This window comes from Pelodiscus sinensis, chromosome 6 (genome assembly GCF_052426305.1).
Source record: "Pelodiscus sinensis isolate ZL-2025 chromosome 6, ASM5242630v1, whole genome shotgun sequence".
Classification (NCBI taxonomy): domain Eukaryota; kingdom Metazoa; phylum Chordata; order Testudines; family Trionychidae; genus Pelodiscus; species Pelodiscus sinensis.
The window spans coordinates 104,917,694-104,932,850 of record NC_143057.1 but is presented as its reverse complement, the minus strand read 5'-3'; the positions used below and the strand labels follow the sequence as shown (position 1 = coordinate 104,932,850).

General features: G+C 41.6%; 1 protein-coding gene across 1 annotated transcript in view; it reads right to left on the bottom strand.

Moving 5' to 3' along the window:
* C9 (complement C9) overlaps nt 1–15,157 on the bottom strand; it is a 31,437-nt gene continuing 16,280 nt past the window's right edge. The window contains exons 6-12 of the mRNA XM_006139482.5: nt 11,827–12,036; nt 9,518–9,758; nt 8,453–8,581; nt 7,453–7,631; nt 5,797–6,025; nt 2,769–2,954; nt 1–186 (exon numbers count right to left, since the gene is read on the bottom strand). Of these exons, the coding sequence (XP_006139544.3) occupies nt 2,797–2,954; nt 5,797–6,025; nt 7,453–7,631; nt 8,453–8,581; nt 9,518–9,758; nt 11,827–12,036 (1,146 nt within the window). The 3' untranslated portion in view covers nt 1–186; nt 2,769–2,796. The remainder of the gene's footprint in view (nt 187–2,768; nt 2,955–5,796; nt 6,026–7,452; nt 7,632–8,452; nt 8,582–9,517; nt 9,759–11,826; nt 12,037–15,157) is intronic.

Genomic DNA, 15,157 nt, shown 5'->3' with positions numbered 1-15,157 from the left:
TTATCTCATCAAACATTTTTTTAATCTTAGTTTGTTTTTGAACATAAATTGTTTTAGCTATAGGCACTCATGGAGCATATAATTCCATTGGCCTGATCTCTCTTCTGCCAACAGGAAGTTTGAGCAGTAAAATAATTGCAGAGTTCATGCAGGTCTTGAAGGCTGTATTGTTTTTGTAACAAACACCTGCCAATAGAAAAAAATATTAGACCATTCACACCAAATAGTTATCGTGTCAATCAGCTAGCTGCCTTATTTTAAGTAGGTTGAATGTCACAAATTACTGGGAACATGATCTTAGTGTCTATCTAATATGGTTCTAATGCAGAATGATTACGTCCAAAAGGGCCTGATTTATCAGAAGTGCTGCACATCTACAACTCTGATTAATGTTAGCTGGAGTTATGGGTGCTTAGCACTTCTGAAAAACAGTGCCTCAACACAATATAATTTTGTAAGCTGATTTGATTTGCAATACAGTAAGGAACATATCAAGATATGTAGGCTTGGTGTAATTATGACTTTTTTACCTTCCTGACTATATTATAAACAGGACCAGCTGTGAACTGCAGAAGTCAGGTAAAGCAGGTCCTGTGATTTTCAGGACTTCATGGTTTGTTGGAATGGAGAGGAGGTGCTGCAGATGTGGCTCCCTGCACAAGCACTAACTTAGACCAGAGGCATGGATGCCCTCCAGGGTGTTATGCTTCTAGAGGACTGAACAGGGCTGAGCTCCATTCCATCATGCTGGTTTTGCTCCCAGTCTTGTCTATGTCCTGAAAGCAATATGCCTCTCCTTCCCCTGACAATGTGGGTGAGAGAGAGAGCTGGCTCAGGGAACAATGTAGCTGCCTTTACCCACAGAGTTCTCCTTGTGCAGTGGGTACTTCTCCAGCATCTGTTCCCTATTTGTTTAAGGCCATTTTCAACTGGAATAAAACCTATATATTTGTTGTTTTTTGTGGGTTCTCCCTCCAACATTCAATAAAAATTAGTTTTCATCATTTTCAAGGTGAAAGACCCCAAACTGCTGTTAAAGTAATACTAGAAGGTTTGGGTCAACTCACCAAGTAAAAAAATGTGGAGTTAAGAACTATCAATCTGAATTGATATTAAGTGTGTGGGTGGGGTGGGGGGTAGGGTAGTAAGGGGAGTGGTAGAGTCGTACTAGACTTTAAGGGTTAGTTCTCCACCTGGATTTAGCCAGATCTCCATTCTTGTGAGCACAACATGGGTCATCTAGATATCCAACTACCCAATTTGCAGATGCTATCTATGCACCATAATAGAGCACACAATTATTTGCATCCAAAAACTGCAGACACAAGATGGAAGGTAAGTTTTTGAACATTATCATAGAATCATAGAACCATAGAGCTGGAAGATACTTCAGAAGCTCATCAAGTCCAGCCCCCTGCTCTAGGCAGGACCAATCCCAACTAAATCAACCCGGCCAGGGCTTTGTCAAGCCGAGACTTAAACACCTCTAGGGATGGAGACTCCATTACTTCCCTAGATAACCCATTCCAGTGCTTCACCACCCTCCTAGTGAAATAGTTTTTCCTAATATCCAACCTGGACCTCTCCCACCACAACTTGAGACCATTGCTCCTTGTTCTGCCATCTGTCACTACTGAGAACAGCCTCTCTCCATCCTCTTTGGAACCTCCCTTCAGGAAGTTGAAGGCTGCTATCAAATCCCCCCTCACTCTTCGCTTCTGCAGACTAAACAGACCCAACTCCCTCAGCCTCTCCTCATAGGTCATATGCTCCAGCCCCCTAATCATATTGGTTGCCCTCCACTGGACCCTCTCCAATGCATCCACATCCTTTTTGTAGTGGGGGAAAGGGGGCAGAACTGGATGCAATACTCCAGATGTGGCCTCACCAAAGCCCAATAAAGGGGAATAATGACATCTCTGGATCTGCGGCAATGCTCCTCTTAATGCAACCTAATATGCCATTAGCCTTCTTGGCTACAAGGGCACACTGTTGGCTCATATCCAGCTTCTCATCCGCTATAACCCCCAGGTCCTTTTCTGCAGAGCTACTACTTAACTGGTTGGTCCCCAGCTTGTAACTATGCTTGGGATTCTTCCGTCGCAAGTGCAGGACTCTGCACTTGTCCTTGTTGAACCTCATCAGATTTCTTGTGGCCCAATCCTCCAATTTGTCTAAGAGCATGGTCTGAATCAGATATTTAGCAGGATTTATTAACTTGATCTGTATGATGCACATATAAATATTTTCATGTGAGTTGTGTTGGAAGAAGTACAGGTCATGATGCAGCACAATTTTTTTTACTGAAATACACGGTTATGTTGGAAGGTATTAATGTTGGACAGCAAGCAGGTCTCATTTAGAGAAACACAGACCTTATAAAAGCCAATACAATTGCTAGCCACCCTGCTTTCAGGAAAAATGGAAGGAACAACTGTCTCTTTACGCAGTAATAGCTGGAAACAATGGGAATTCACTACCCAAGTCAGTGCTCCATATGGCAAGGCCGACCAGAGGTTAAACTGTATGGATTGAGAGATTTTCCTGGGACTGATTGAAAACACAGCAGCTAATGGAAAGTTTAGCAAACTATTTGTGTGAGAGAGGCAGAAAGTAGAGAAAGCAGATATGTGCATACAGGATTACACCAAACAATATCTGACACATCTCATCAATTTCTCCTTCTACTGGACACAAACCTGTTAAACCCCAAATACTTAATGCTTAATGGTTTGGGTCATGGGGCAACACAATGAGCGGCTACTCACCTTTTTTAGACGTGTACAATTATTTTACTTAGGAACAATAGCTTTTTTCAATGCTGTCACCTTGGCACGGCTTGCCCCCTGGTCCCGGTGCAGGATTATTACACTGGCGACTTCGAGTGCGTTCTCCCTGCACACAGTCGGACCAAGCACTCCAACAGCTCCAGCCCCCATCAGTGACGCTTTTAACTGTATTGGGCCAAAGTAATGTTAGTTCAGCAACATGCTGCCTTGGCTGTAGTAGCACAAGGGCAACTCTCTGAAATTCAGGAAGTTACTATTTTGAAGGCGCACAAGATGGTGTAGTAAGTTAAGGGTCAGTAACATGGAGTCAACAGGCCTGAATAGAGGCCTGTAACATGAAAAACAGCAACAGGCCTACAATCTAGTGAGCAAGACTTTGGTTCAGTAACACAGGAGCCAAGAAAGAGGCCCTATTGATAATTGTGTAAGTTAGGTTGAGCATGGAAGGACGCAGGGAGACACTGGGTACAAACTGTAAGCCAAAGGGGAGTAACGGAACATCTTAGTGAGAAATGTCTTGGTACAAAGACTCCCTAAAAACTAATGCACATACCAACCTAGGTTCAGGACCGGGTCGAGATTGACAGCATGAAGGATAGTAAGTAAGCCCCCCTTCTGTAAGATGAGGGGTGGTAACTAGGCAACAGAGGGTGGTAACCTGGTACGTTAAAAAGTGATGTAAGTTGTTTATACCTGTCTATAAAAGGACACTGCAAAGGGTGCTCGCCGGCCGACCTTGGGGTGGGGGGGTGCACTAGGTGCCTGAACGGCAGGTGTCATTGCCTAAACTTACAGAACGCACAGTAGCTTAACTTTGACTAACTGCTGTTAATATCTGATATATGGCAATAGGCCTGCCCGGTGTTGGTACCTTGTCAATGCGGGCCACAATGCCCAGTGGTGTAACATTGTACTGATCTCTGTTACCAACTGGTAGAGCTTCGCATCTGACAATAAATCTGCTCGATTGATTTTAAACTTTGCCTGCATGTGTCGTTTCGGGGCCTCTCAGAGATCTCTTGTGTTGACCCAAGTGCACGGGGTCTAACACTCTAGATAAAGGGAGTACCGATTGTTATGCATGCAGCCAAAAGTTTATCATCACCGACGGAGTAGAGGTCCTGTCAGGAGCATGCCAGGACAACCGTGACCAGACGACGCTGACACTGAAAGTTCAGCCCACCAAAGGTACCGAGGTACAAAACACTGAGGTACGACAGAAGGAACAGAATTTGGCCCACACTCTCACCTATGATGGCTCTAGAAATGCAAAACCGCATTTTCATCACAGACTGGGCGCTTGAAAACACATATGGCCAAAGACACTGCTGGGTGCTTGGCAGTTTTGGAAATCCAGCCACATATGTAAGTGTCAAAGTCAAATGCAGAGCCTCATTGTGGACACCTATTCTATTAACCCTTGGCCACAAAGGAGAATGTGCCAGTTCTACAGGATCACTTTTCAGGACAGAACAGCATTAAAATAGCCATTTTTACCTTAAGCTTTGACTACAGTGGGGGGCAGATCCTCAGCTAGTGTAAACTGGCACAGCACCATGGAGATACAAGGATTTACACCAGCTGAAATTTTTTAGTCACTGTTAGACAATTTTCACTGGTGCAGCTAATCATGAGTTATAACTAGATAGCTGCCCTTGTATAATTTGTACCACATTAGTGCAAATTGTGTCTATACTAGGGGGTTGCACTGGTTCAGCCCCATCAATGGCTAAAACCCCAGTGTAGATAATGAGAGGACACCTTACATTAGAGGTAAGCAAATACCAGCCTACAGGCCGGATCTGGTTCCCCAAGGTTAGTTCTAAGTGGGCCACCACTGATATATTTATCTGCGCCTCCCCAGGTCTGGCAAATTACAGATTCTGTTGGCTGTGGATCTCTGTTCCCAGCCAATGGGAGCTGCAGTGATCCACGGCCAACAGGAGCTGCAATCACCTGTATCTGCAGAGGTGCAGGTAAATATAGTGGTGGTGACCCATCAGGGCTAACTCTGGTGAAGTGCTGCCATTTTATTGCTCACCCTTGCCTTAGATAAAAAGCTACGATTACCTCAGTGATAGTATTATTCCTTACACTTCCTATCAATTGCCACAAATACTAAGTAAGGATTTTTAGTGATCTAAAGCCTGGGGCAAATTGTGAAGGATGAGCACTGCAGGACAGAAGAGTGTTACAGGCCAGGTAGAATGTCAAAAGAAGACTGATTTCCTCCATTGTCCTTTGTGTTAATAGCTTTCAGGGAATAGCTAGTGGCAAGGCTGGAAAGATGTGATGTAGAGATGGCACTTGAAATATTAGTCTGCCTACTTATTGGCACCTAAGTGATACTGGACCAATCTAATTGTAAGCCTGAGCTGTGAGATCATGCAACATGACACATGCATTTCTGAGTACTGGGACTTTTGCAGAGAACCTGAGGAAACCCAGCAAAGAAAGTGAGAAAGGCTCTTCTGCGCTCTGGTCAATGCCAAACCACATTTTTGCTCAGTTCAGTTTGTTTGGGAGAGTTTTTGGGTGTCTTTACAAGGCACAGTAGTGAATGGGGATAGAAAGCAATCTCTGGTTGAATATCTTCTCTGCATTACTCTTTCCAGAAATACCCTATTGATTAAAAATACCTTCTATCTCTCCTGCCCAGCTGAATAGGTCAGTAGGATGTGTACGTCTGTTCTGTGATATAGGAACGTACAGAGAGTCTTTCATTTTGTCTGGATAAAGACCATATTTTCACAGTGTGCTGTGACCAGGGCTGGCCTTACCTACTGAGGTGGCTGCCTCAGGTGCCAGACTGTGAGTGGGAGGGGGGGGGGGGAGCACTAGGACTCAGAGAATTGAGACCTTTCAAAGTTTTGGCCCAAGCGAGAGGGCATGGGGGTGTCATTTGAGCTCCCTGCCTCAGATGCCAAAATGTTGTGGGCTGGCCTGGCTGTGACATGTTCATCTTAGCCCTGCTTAGAACATTGACAGTGTGTGAGTATCTACTAACCTTCCTTTGGTGTTGGTTTGGGGATCTGGCAGGCATCTCCTTTAAAATAACTGGAGCATAGGCATGTGCACTCTCCATCCACCAGCAACAAGGTCCCGCCATTTTTGCAGGGCTCACATTTGCACACACTATACTCTGTAATGTAGTCCTCAATTGCTCTTTCCAAATTCTGTTTCTTTATATGTGCATCTTTCATTTTTACTGGAACAAGAGTATGTATCGGAGATGGCTGTAAAGGCAAAAAACCCCACATATGAGACACATTATTTTCCCTATAATCATGTCTCAGTCCTTTCTTGATACAAATCTTTAGACAATGTTCTTTAAAACAAATCTTTTCTTCTGATAACATGAAGTCTCCTTATAGTTTGCTCTCTGTATTTGGCACACCTGGTGGATGTGGGTTATTTTAAGTAATGGCTTGCAGACCAGATAGCTCAAGATTCAGATCCCCCTAGTTGCACCCAAAATATGTTGCAGAGCTCAGTGACATTTGCTTCCTCCAAAGAACAGGTTGGAAAATGATATTGACTATAATGTATTTGTGCAGATAAACCAGCAATTCACCCATTGCCTGGAATCCTCTGTTCTTTTCTGGTCATCTTATCTCAAAAATGTTTATCTAAAAGATACACTGTAGTGCAAACAAAAAATATTTCAGGGAAGTTCTATCACCTCTATAGGAAGTCTGACTAGATCGGGGTGGGCAAAAGGGCCTCCACGGGCCAGATCCGGCCTGCCAAGCGGGTTGATCTAGCCTGCGGAGGCCCGTCACTCCCCTGCCCCCATGCCAATTAGCGCCTGGGGACTGGGGAAAGGAGGAGGAAGAGCACAAAGTTTCCTCTGCCCTACTAGGAGCATGCGGTGCTTTGAAGCTCCACATGCTCCTGGCAGGGCAGGAGGAGACTTTGCACACTCCCCCATTCTTAAGCCCTGATTGGTCTGGGGCGGGAGGAAAGTGCAAAGTTTCCTTTGCCCTGCCCCACTCTGAGAGGTGCATGCAGCACTTAGAAGTGCTGCGCACCCCTGGCAGGGTGGGAGGATGCTTTGTGCGCTTCCCTGCCCCCAGGCCAATCAAGCCCTGGGAAGGCAGGAGCACGTGCAGTTTCCTCTGCCCTGCCCCCACCCTGAGAGAAGAGTGCAGCACTTAGAAGTGCCACATGCTCCTGGCAGGGTGGGAGGAGGCTTTGCGTGCTTCCCCACCCCCAGGCCCTGATTGGCCTAGGAGTGGGAGAGCATAGGAAGTCTCTTCCCACAGCAAGGGGCATGGGTGCTTAGTGGGAAGGGGGGAAAAAGGGGCTTCCCCACCCCCAGACTAATTATGGTCTGGGGGTAGGGAAGCCCGAAGCATCCTGGCCCTGCCACTTCTGGAGTGGCCCGGGGCCACTTAAAATTTTTTTGAAGTGGCCATGGGTAAAAAATGATTGCCCTCCCCTGGACTAGATGATCACAGTCATCCCTTCTAGCCTTAGAATGTATTCATCCATTAAGAAAGGACCAAAGCTGCCTAGATGAACTAAAAGGAAGAAACTGTCTAAGAGTTCATGGTAAACAAAGTCATCCTGGTATATTCCGTACCACGGGAAAGGAAATTTTTACAGGTAATTAGGATACATGAATTTATTACATACTCGGCATAGAAGAATCTCTCCTTACCCTCTGCTGTATCAGCACTGGAGCATCAATCAGTGAGCTAGCCCACTGAATATAATCCTCTACATCAACCACTTTGGCATTTCTCAGAAGCATTTCTTTTATTTTAACGGAAAAATCAATCTTTCCTCCCTCAACCAAAGAAATGATGTCATCAATAACCCAGTTGTCATCATGGCTCCCTGCACAGAGAGAAAGAGAGAGAGAGAGAGAATGACTTGAAGTTTATGGACCACAGATTGTAGCACAAATCAGCCCACCTCTCCCAAAAGTGACAAGAAGAAAGATTTCATTTTATATGACTGCAGGGAAATCTTATCTCACTTGGCTATTTCTCCATCATTTGAGAGAAATCTCACTTTGACTTTTGTAATCACATTGGAATGCCAAAAACATAGGAAAAGAAAAAGAGTTTCTAAGGGGTAAGCACGGCATAGATGGACAGATGGGTACAGCAGACAGCACAGGAATGGGTGTAATACCTACTATTTAATGAGTGCCTATGTATCAGCCAAGCTGAACAAGGAAAGGACAAAGATTAAACAGCCCTGGATAACACAGCTAAGAACTGAGCTGCATATACAAAGCAATGCAGGGAACCTTGCAACACCTGACTGAACTGTACTTGGCAATGACTTTTTCTCCCTTAGCCTTTTGCAATCAATATTAGCTTAAATATTTAAATTGGTCTTAAAAGATGGGGAGGAAATAAACATCCCGGCTAGACTGTTACTTGCAAGTAGGAATAAGAGATCCTCCGGAAAAGGGCTTTATTCCGGAGGATCACGCCAGTCTAGACGCTCTTTTCCGGCTTTTCCCCAAGCCGGAAAAAAAGCGGCGGCCATGTTTATTTAAATCCCGCGGGGGATATTTAAATCCCCCGCGGATTTCTCTATTCTGACTTGCCAGCTTTGCATGCCTCTTCCGGAGAAGGGGCCAGTCTAGACGTAGCCTCCCCCCTCTTTAAACAGAAGAGCTTCCAGTTTTGATCTCATATACTTACGATTTGATTTCACATTGATGAGTTCACATTTACCACCTTTCACATGAGATTTCAAATCCAGGCTTTTATCTAGTAGACTGACATCTAAATTATAACCAAGACATTTCTTTACATCTTCTACCTTGAGTTCTGTAAATGCAATTAATTTGGAGATCATTAGGGGAAAACACATATTTGGGTTGAGAAAAGGAAACAGAAAAAATACATACAATTTTATACTTCTTGGGAGCCAAGTTTCGGGACTGTTGAAAAAAATTATTGCTTTCATCTTTTCCCTATCCTTTGCCCTACCAATTTATGAATTCAGTGAAGTTTGTCCCTGTAGTTTTGACCTATTGATTAGGAAAACACTAGGTACACACTTTCTGCTTGCAGCTCTTCAAAAAGTAACAGTCACCTGTTCTCCAGGGTTGCCCTTTTTTGAGGGATGAGTCTTTCATCTGGGGATTGTGTCTTTTTTGGTCACATCTCATTTCTTTATTTTTAGGTCTGTTGTATCATAGAATTCTTTCAAAAACTGCAAAAACAGTTCTAACACAAATAACTACCACAGCTGCATTCAGGTAGGTTCTTGATTTTACTACCCATTAAAATAATGGATACAAAGAGATCAACTAACAAATTACCTCTTACGGTCACTGAGTGAATTTTGTAGCTCAGCTAGCATTAAGATTTGGGGTCCTCTATAAATCAGGCCACATTGTCACCAACCAGTACTAGTACCTTGAATAGTGTTTAAATAAAATATTTTCTCAGATGGTTGACTTCCATCCAGATTCTGATTTCACTTACACTGATAGAATTCTGGGTAATTCCATTGATGTCACTAAAGTGACTTTTGTGTAACTGGGATTAATGTTTGGCTCAGGACTTTAATTCTGAAAACTAATGGCCAAGGCTCCTATCCTACAATGAGGTACACAACATGGGCAGATCTTTGCATCTGCAATGAGCCTCATTGACTTCAGTCAGCTCTGCACAAGGTTGTCTGTCCACACATTTCATTGCAGGATTGGGGCCTATTTGTTGAGCTGGGAGCTATAGGAAGAGCAATAAAATGAATACCTTTTACACTCATGGCAGTGTCATCCAACACGTACAGAAGTTCATATTTTCCTCCCACAGTCCCAGACACAGCATAGTGTGTTCCATACGTTTCTAGAAATCTAAAATATTCCCCCTTTTCATATTCTGTGGGCAGATACTTCACATCTTCAAGGAAAGAATCTGTTAGCCGGACATCACGATTTCGCATTTGGAATCTTCCCAGTTGTACGTTTCCTTTGACATGCAAATAGGTTTGTTTCTGTACAAAATGCACAATCGGACATGTTTTGTTCAATAGAAAATGCAGAACTTTCAAATATTGTACAGGATACTCTAGTGTTTTGGAACATTGGGCAAACTTATTAGACTAAAGAAGACATTACCTAAAACTTCACCGAATTTTAATCTGAAGAAGCAGCAAGAAGTTAAATTACTTTCATTTTCTCCCCATTTCTGCACAACTCTGATTCCCAGTTTCAGTAAATCAGACCCTTTGTATTCTACAGTTTACAGACATCACACAAGCCATTTTTTTAAAAATCAGACTCTATATAAAATACTTTCCTGACTTAATTTTGTAACTTAAAAATAATTCAAACCTGTTTGTCAAATAATGGGCACCTACAGACATCAACTGGAAATGTACCATTGCTTACTATGGAAACAGGATTAGGATCTTCCTTTTTTGAAAGTACCCTGCTATTCTTACACTGTCAGAATGAAGGGTATAGTTTTGTTTAAAAAACACATATGATGAAAGCAAATCAGCAGAGTTCCCACCACGCAAAACAGTGTAAGTTGTAGGAGCGTCACACCCCGCTTGAACTAGATTTAATACTATATACAAATCATCATTAAGACTCTCACACTGCTGAGGTTAATGCTTAGAGGACAGCTCACATTGCAGCTCAAATTGAGGTTGTGGTGTTGAATATTTCATATGCTAAAGATAGGAGCATGCAACACAGAACAGTTTCATTTAAATGGTGAAAACAAAAGAATAAATTCAATGCCTCAAGTCAACATTAAGTGAAACAAATCCACACAAAGCCCAAGACTTTCTAAAACAGGAGCCTGAAGTTTGGCCTCCCATTTATGGGGAATGTCTTCAAATGCAGGCATGAGGTTGCCAAATCCCATTCTATATAACTATAGTCTTTTACGGGGTTGGACAATAAAAAGGCAACAGTCTGGTGGGCCTCCACCACTCTATTTTCCTGAACCTCTGTAGGTAGCGGCAATTGTAGCTCTTATTGGCTGTGGATCGCTGTTCCTGGCCAATGAGAGCAGCAGAAAGTGGTGCAGACCAGGACGCCGCTTCCCACTGCTTCCATTGGCTAGGAACAGTGATCCATGGCCAATGAAAGCTGTGGTTGCTGAAATCTGTGGAGACACAGGTAAATATAGTGGTGGAGGCTGCCAGGAGATAACTCTGATGATCAGGCCCGTGGGCCATTATTTGCACATCCTGGTCTTATAAGACCCTCATTAAAGTAGAGCTAAACACATCAGAATATTTAATGATTTGTATCCTCTCAATGCTCCTGTAAAATAAGCTGCTACTATTGCCCCCATTTGACAGAGGACAACAGAAAACACATTGTCAGATGAGAAGTGGGCTGTGATCACGAAAGTTCACGAGGCCATCTACATGTTTTGTTAGTGCTACCAGACCATTTGTTCTTTTTTAAGTTTACCCTGGCAGCTTAAAACTGATGTACCTGCCTCCTGCTCCACCCCCAGGTTATGGCATAGGAAATGGCCAAGGAAAATGGTGAGTTGCTGGATTTTTCTTGGACTCTGGAGATTCTCTACTGCTGGAATGAACTCTTAGGAGCTATTGCAACTGGTTAAACTTAGAGGAGTTCTTTGTGACCTGTTTCCCTCGGAGAAGTGCTGCGCAAAAAATGACCAGTCTTGAAGATCTAACCCTTAGGATATTAACTCAAGCTTTGCCCACCTGGGTTTTCATTGCAAGTTGTTATTTAAAGGCCATGTCTTATTTGCAGCTAATGGAATAGATCACAACTGTTCCCTGATAAAGATGGATCATAGCATATGGATCTCTCTGGTTTTTGGGAGCATCAACCTGTACTGAAGACTAAAGTGGTGAAATGTGGGTCAAATACAACTTAATTTGGCAACCACTGAAATAAAAACTTTAATCTTTACATTGCCAACATTTTGCCAGTCCCACATATATGATGCAAGGAAAGCAAGAGGCATCCTGAGCAGTTTGGAAGATAAATACTTGTATAGTTCAACAGGATGCTACTTTCAGGTCCTATGAAATTACTACATCAGACGCTTTATGCCACTGAGCTTACCGTTTCTTTGGAGACTCGCAAGATCGAATTTAGACTTCTATTCTTTGAAAATTGGTAGTTAGCAGACACATTTGCAGGTGCACCTTCAGTAGGTGTATATTTTATTGACATGGAAGCTGAAAAATGTTCTCGTTTTTCTTGATAAACCTCTCTTATCATGGTCACATGATCCCTGTAGGACTCAGTTGAGAATTTTTTGTCTGCTTTCGTCTTGGGGAAAAAGACCATAACAGATAAAAACCATTAACAAAAAAATGTATTAACAAAAACACAATCAATTGAAACTTATGTAATGAACAGATATTAAAACTACAAGTTTCATTCTCAAGTCATCGCTGATGGCATGATAAAACAATCTATATAATACAGGTGTTGAGGGGTACATAGTAGATGAGGGTCTAGGGATTTGACAGGGATAGCACACAATCAGTTTGTACAGGATTTAGACCCAACATTCAAGAAATAGAACTACATTCAATACATGGGAAACAGAAAGGTTTGTTTCTATGATTGTATTATTTCAAAATTAGCAAAATCTTAATATGATTGCTGGTCAAAAAAAGATATCAATTGAAACTGTTTTGAGATGGAAAATTGTGTTTTGATAAAATTAAGTTTGGTTTGTTTGTTTTGCAAAAAGTCTCTTTTCCATGGAAAATTTCAGTTTTTGTTTTAAACAAATGTCTTAAATTAAAAATATTTAGGTTTTGTTGTCAGGGTGTGGTGCCACATGGGAGCTATAGTTTTTTTCTCTTCTCTGGGCTACATCTCTATGATTAGGATTGGTGGAATTTTATATTTTTACTATTTTGATGGATAATATCAATGTTCATTTTTCAGCATTTGTGTTATTTTTATCCATTTAACTGTCACAGTTACACAAAAATATGGGTTTTCATCAATTTTTATCCATTTAAATTTTCAGATTTATGGGAAATCATTGGGGGATCATATAATTATTTAATGATAATAGACATGGATTTCATAAAGCTAATGCTTTTTAAGTGTCAAATTGTCAACATCACATACCAAAATACACCAAGTAAGTAGCTTTAAATCAAACTCTTAATATTTCAAGCACCATTTTTCTTACTTTGCCTATTGGTAAATTTGGATTATTATTGATGGAAATACATTTTAGTCAGTTTGTGTGGGTACAGTGACTTGAGATTTACCAACAGTTATTGAGAAAAATCAAATCTTTCCAAGTCTACCTATGATGCGCCATGGCTAGGGACTCCCAGGATAAAGCAGCCTCCCCTCATCAGGAGGGGAGACTTGTGGTTTATCACTGGAGTTGTAACAGAATCGGGGAGTCTGGCCTGTATAGAAAAACGGGTGCACAGTCTGACCCACATCTCACATGAGACACTATGCCAGCATTTTTAAATGGAAAAATTGTGGTTTTCAGCTGAAAAATGTGTTAAACGTTTCTGTGGAAAAACTTGATAAAAACAAAATTTTCTGTGGAATAAAAGCCCATTTTCTGACCAGCATTAATTAGTATGTAAAATAACTGTTGCTGCACTTTCATCTTGATTTCCCTCTAGAACAAGAAGAAACTGGAGACTTGATGCTTTCAAAATATAAAGGTGAATATTTTCAAGCGACTAGCAATTTTGGGTGTCAAGATCAGGGTCTCAATCTGAAACACTTTGAAGTGACCTGTCTTTTAGGAAAATGCTATACACCTCACCTATGAAAATCAGGTTCCTTTACATTGGCACCCAAAGCAGAAGTCACTTGAAGATTTGGCCAAAGGCTGCTGAATATAGGGATTCATTTGGATTTTATTTTTCTATTTGGCTATTTATTTGGATATTTATTTTTTATCTCTGCTTGCAGTCTGAGACAAATGCCTGTCAAATTGTGACCATTTTGTTAGATTCAATTATGACATGCATGGCTATTTTAATGATTTTTGCCTTTGAAGGGTGAGTGTAAAAGGGCAAAATCACCAGTTTCAAATATGGTATGAATGTTTTCATAAAACTGTAACAAACAAAACAAATGGACAAAACACATGCACATGTACACACACATGATTTGGATCAGCTCAGTTGTTCACAAGTAAGAAAAGTTGCCACAACTCTCTTCTCCCCCTCACTTTTTTTTGGTTCAGTAGGTGTAAAGTCTTTGCTATGTAAACTTGGGGAAATGCCATTACATTTCAAGGATTATAATCTTCAATTTCCCATTAGAATGCAAATATGAATCTTTATAGGGTCTCAACGTCAGACATGAAGCAGAGTTGCCATTTTATTTTCCATCTTCAGTACCTGTAGTCTGGCTAATTCCAAATACCTCCTGTTAATGTTAAATAAATATACTAATAGTGTCATTTTTTGTATTAGCAAAATATATAGATTTGGTAACAAAGAAATGCTGCTAGCACCAAAAATAAATACACATGCTGCATGTCAATGCTTTATGAGTCATGTTTAGCTAGCCTTACTTGTATTGGCAGATAACCTTAGCTGCTATGAAGTCAATTGGATAGATAAGTTATACTTGCTTAGGTCTGGAAATATTTCTCTGGGAAAATTTAACTGAATAAGGAACTTTTAATATTTTTCAGGAATTTCTTATTCAAGCACCCTTAAATTAATGTCTTGCTTATGTAGATGCAGAGACCTAGGTAGCTATAGTATAGTAATTATCTTTAGCTATAAACTGAACTGAGGCTGAGGCACCAAAGAAATTTTAAAACTAATGTGAGTTAGTGTCCGAATCTCATAGAAGGCACTGAAAATCTTCATCTGAATCAGCAAAGGAAAGGTGATCTACTGGTTATGAGACCCAACGCAGGTCAAAAGAGCTAGGCTCTCTGTGGGTGTGTCTAGACTGGCAAAATGTTGCGCAAAATGGCTAAAATGGCGAAGGGGGCTTTCTTGCACAAAATCGCGTCTAGACTGGCCACGGATGCTTTTGCGCAAAGGCACTTTTTGCGCAAAAGCATCCGTGCCAATCTAGACGTGCTTTTGCGGAAATACTTTTAACGGAAAAACTTTTCCATTAAAAGTATTTCCGCAAAATCATGCCAGTCTAGACGCGGCCTGTAACTTTGGGAAAGTTACTTAATCTCAGTGTACTTTAAGTCCCCATCTGTAAAATGGGCATCATAATGCTCCCTAATTCTCACCTGTTATCTGTGTCTTGACAATTTAGATTGTAATTTATTTGATAAAAGGACTGCCTCTTATGATGGACTGATTGAACAGAGCATGATAACCACTTGGGTATGTCGTCCACATCTGCACTAGAAGTTGGAGGTGTGGTTCCCAGCTCAAGTGAACATACTTGTGCAGGCTGGCACTGAGGTAGTGCACTA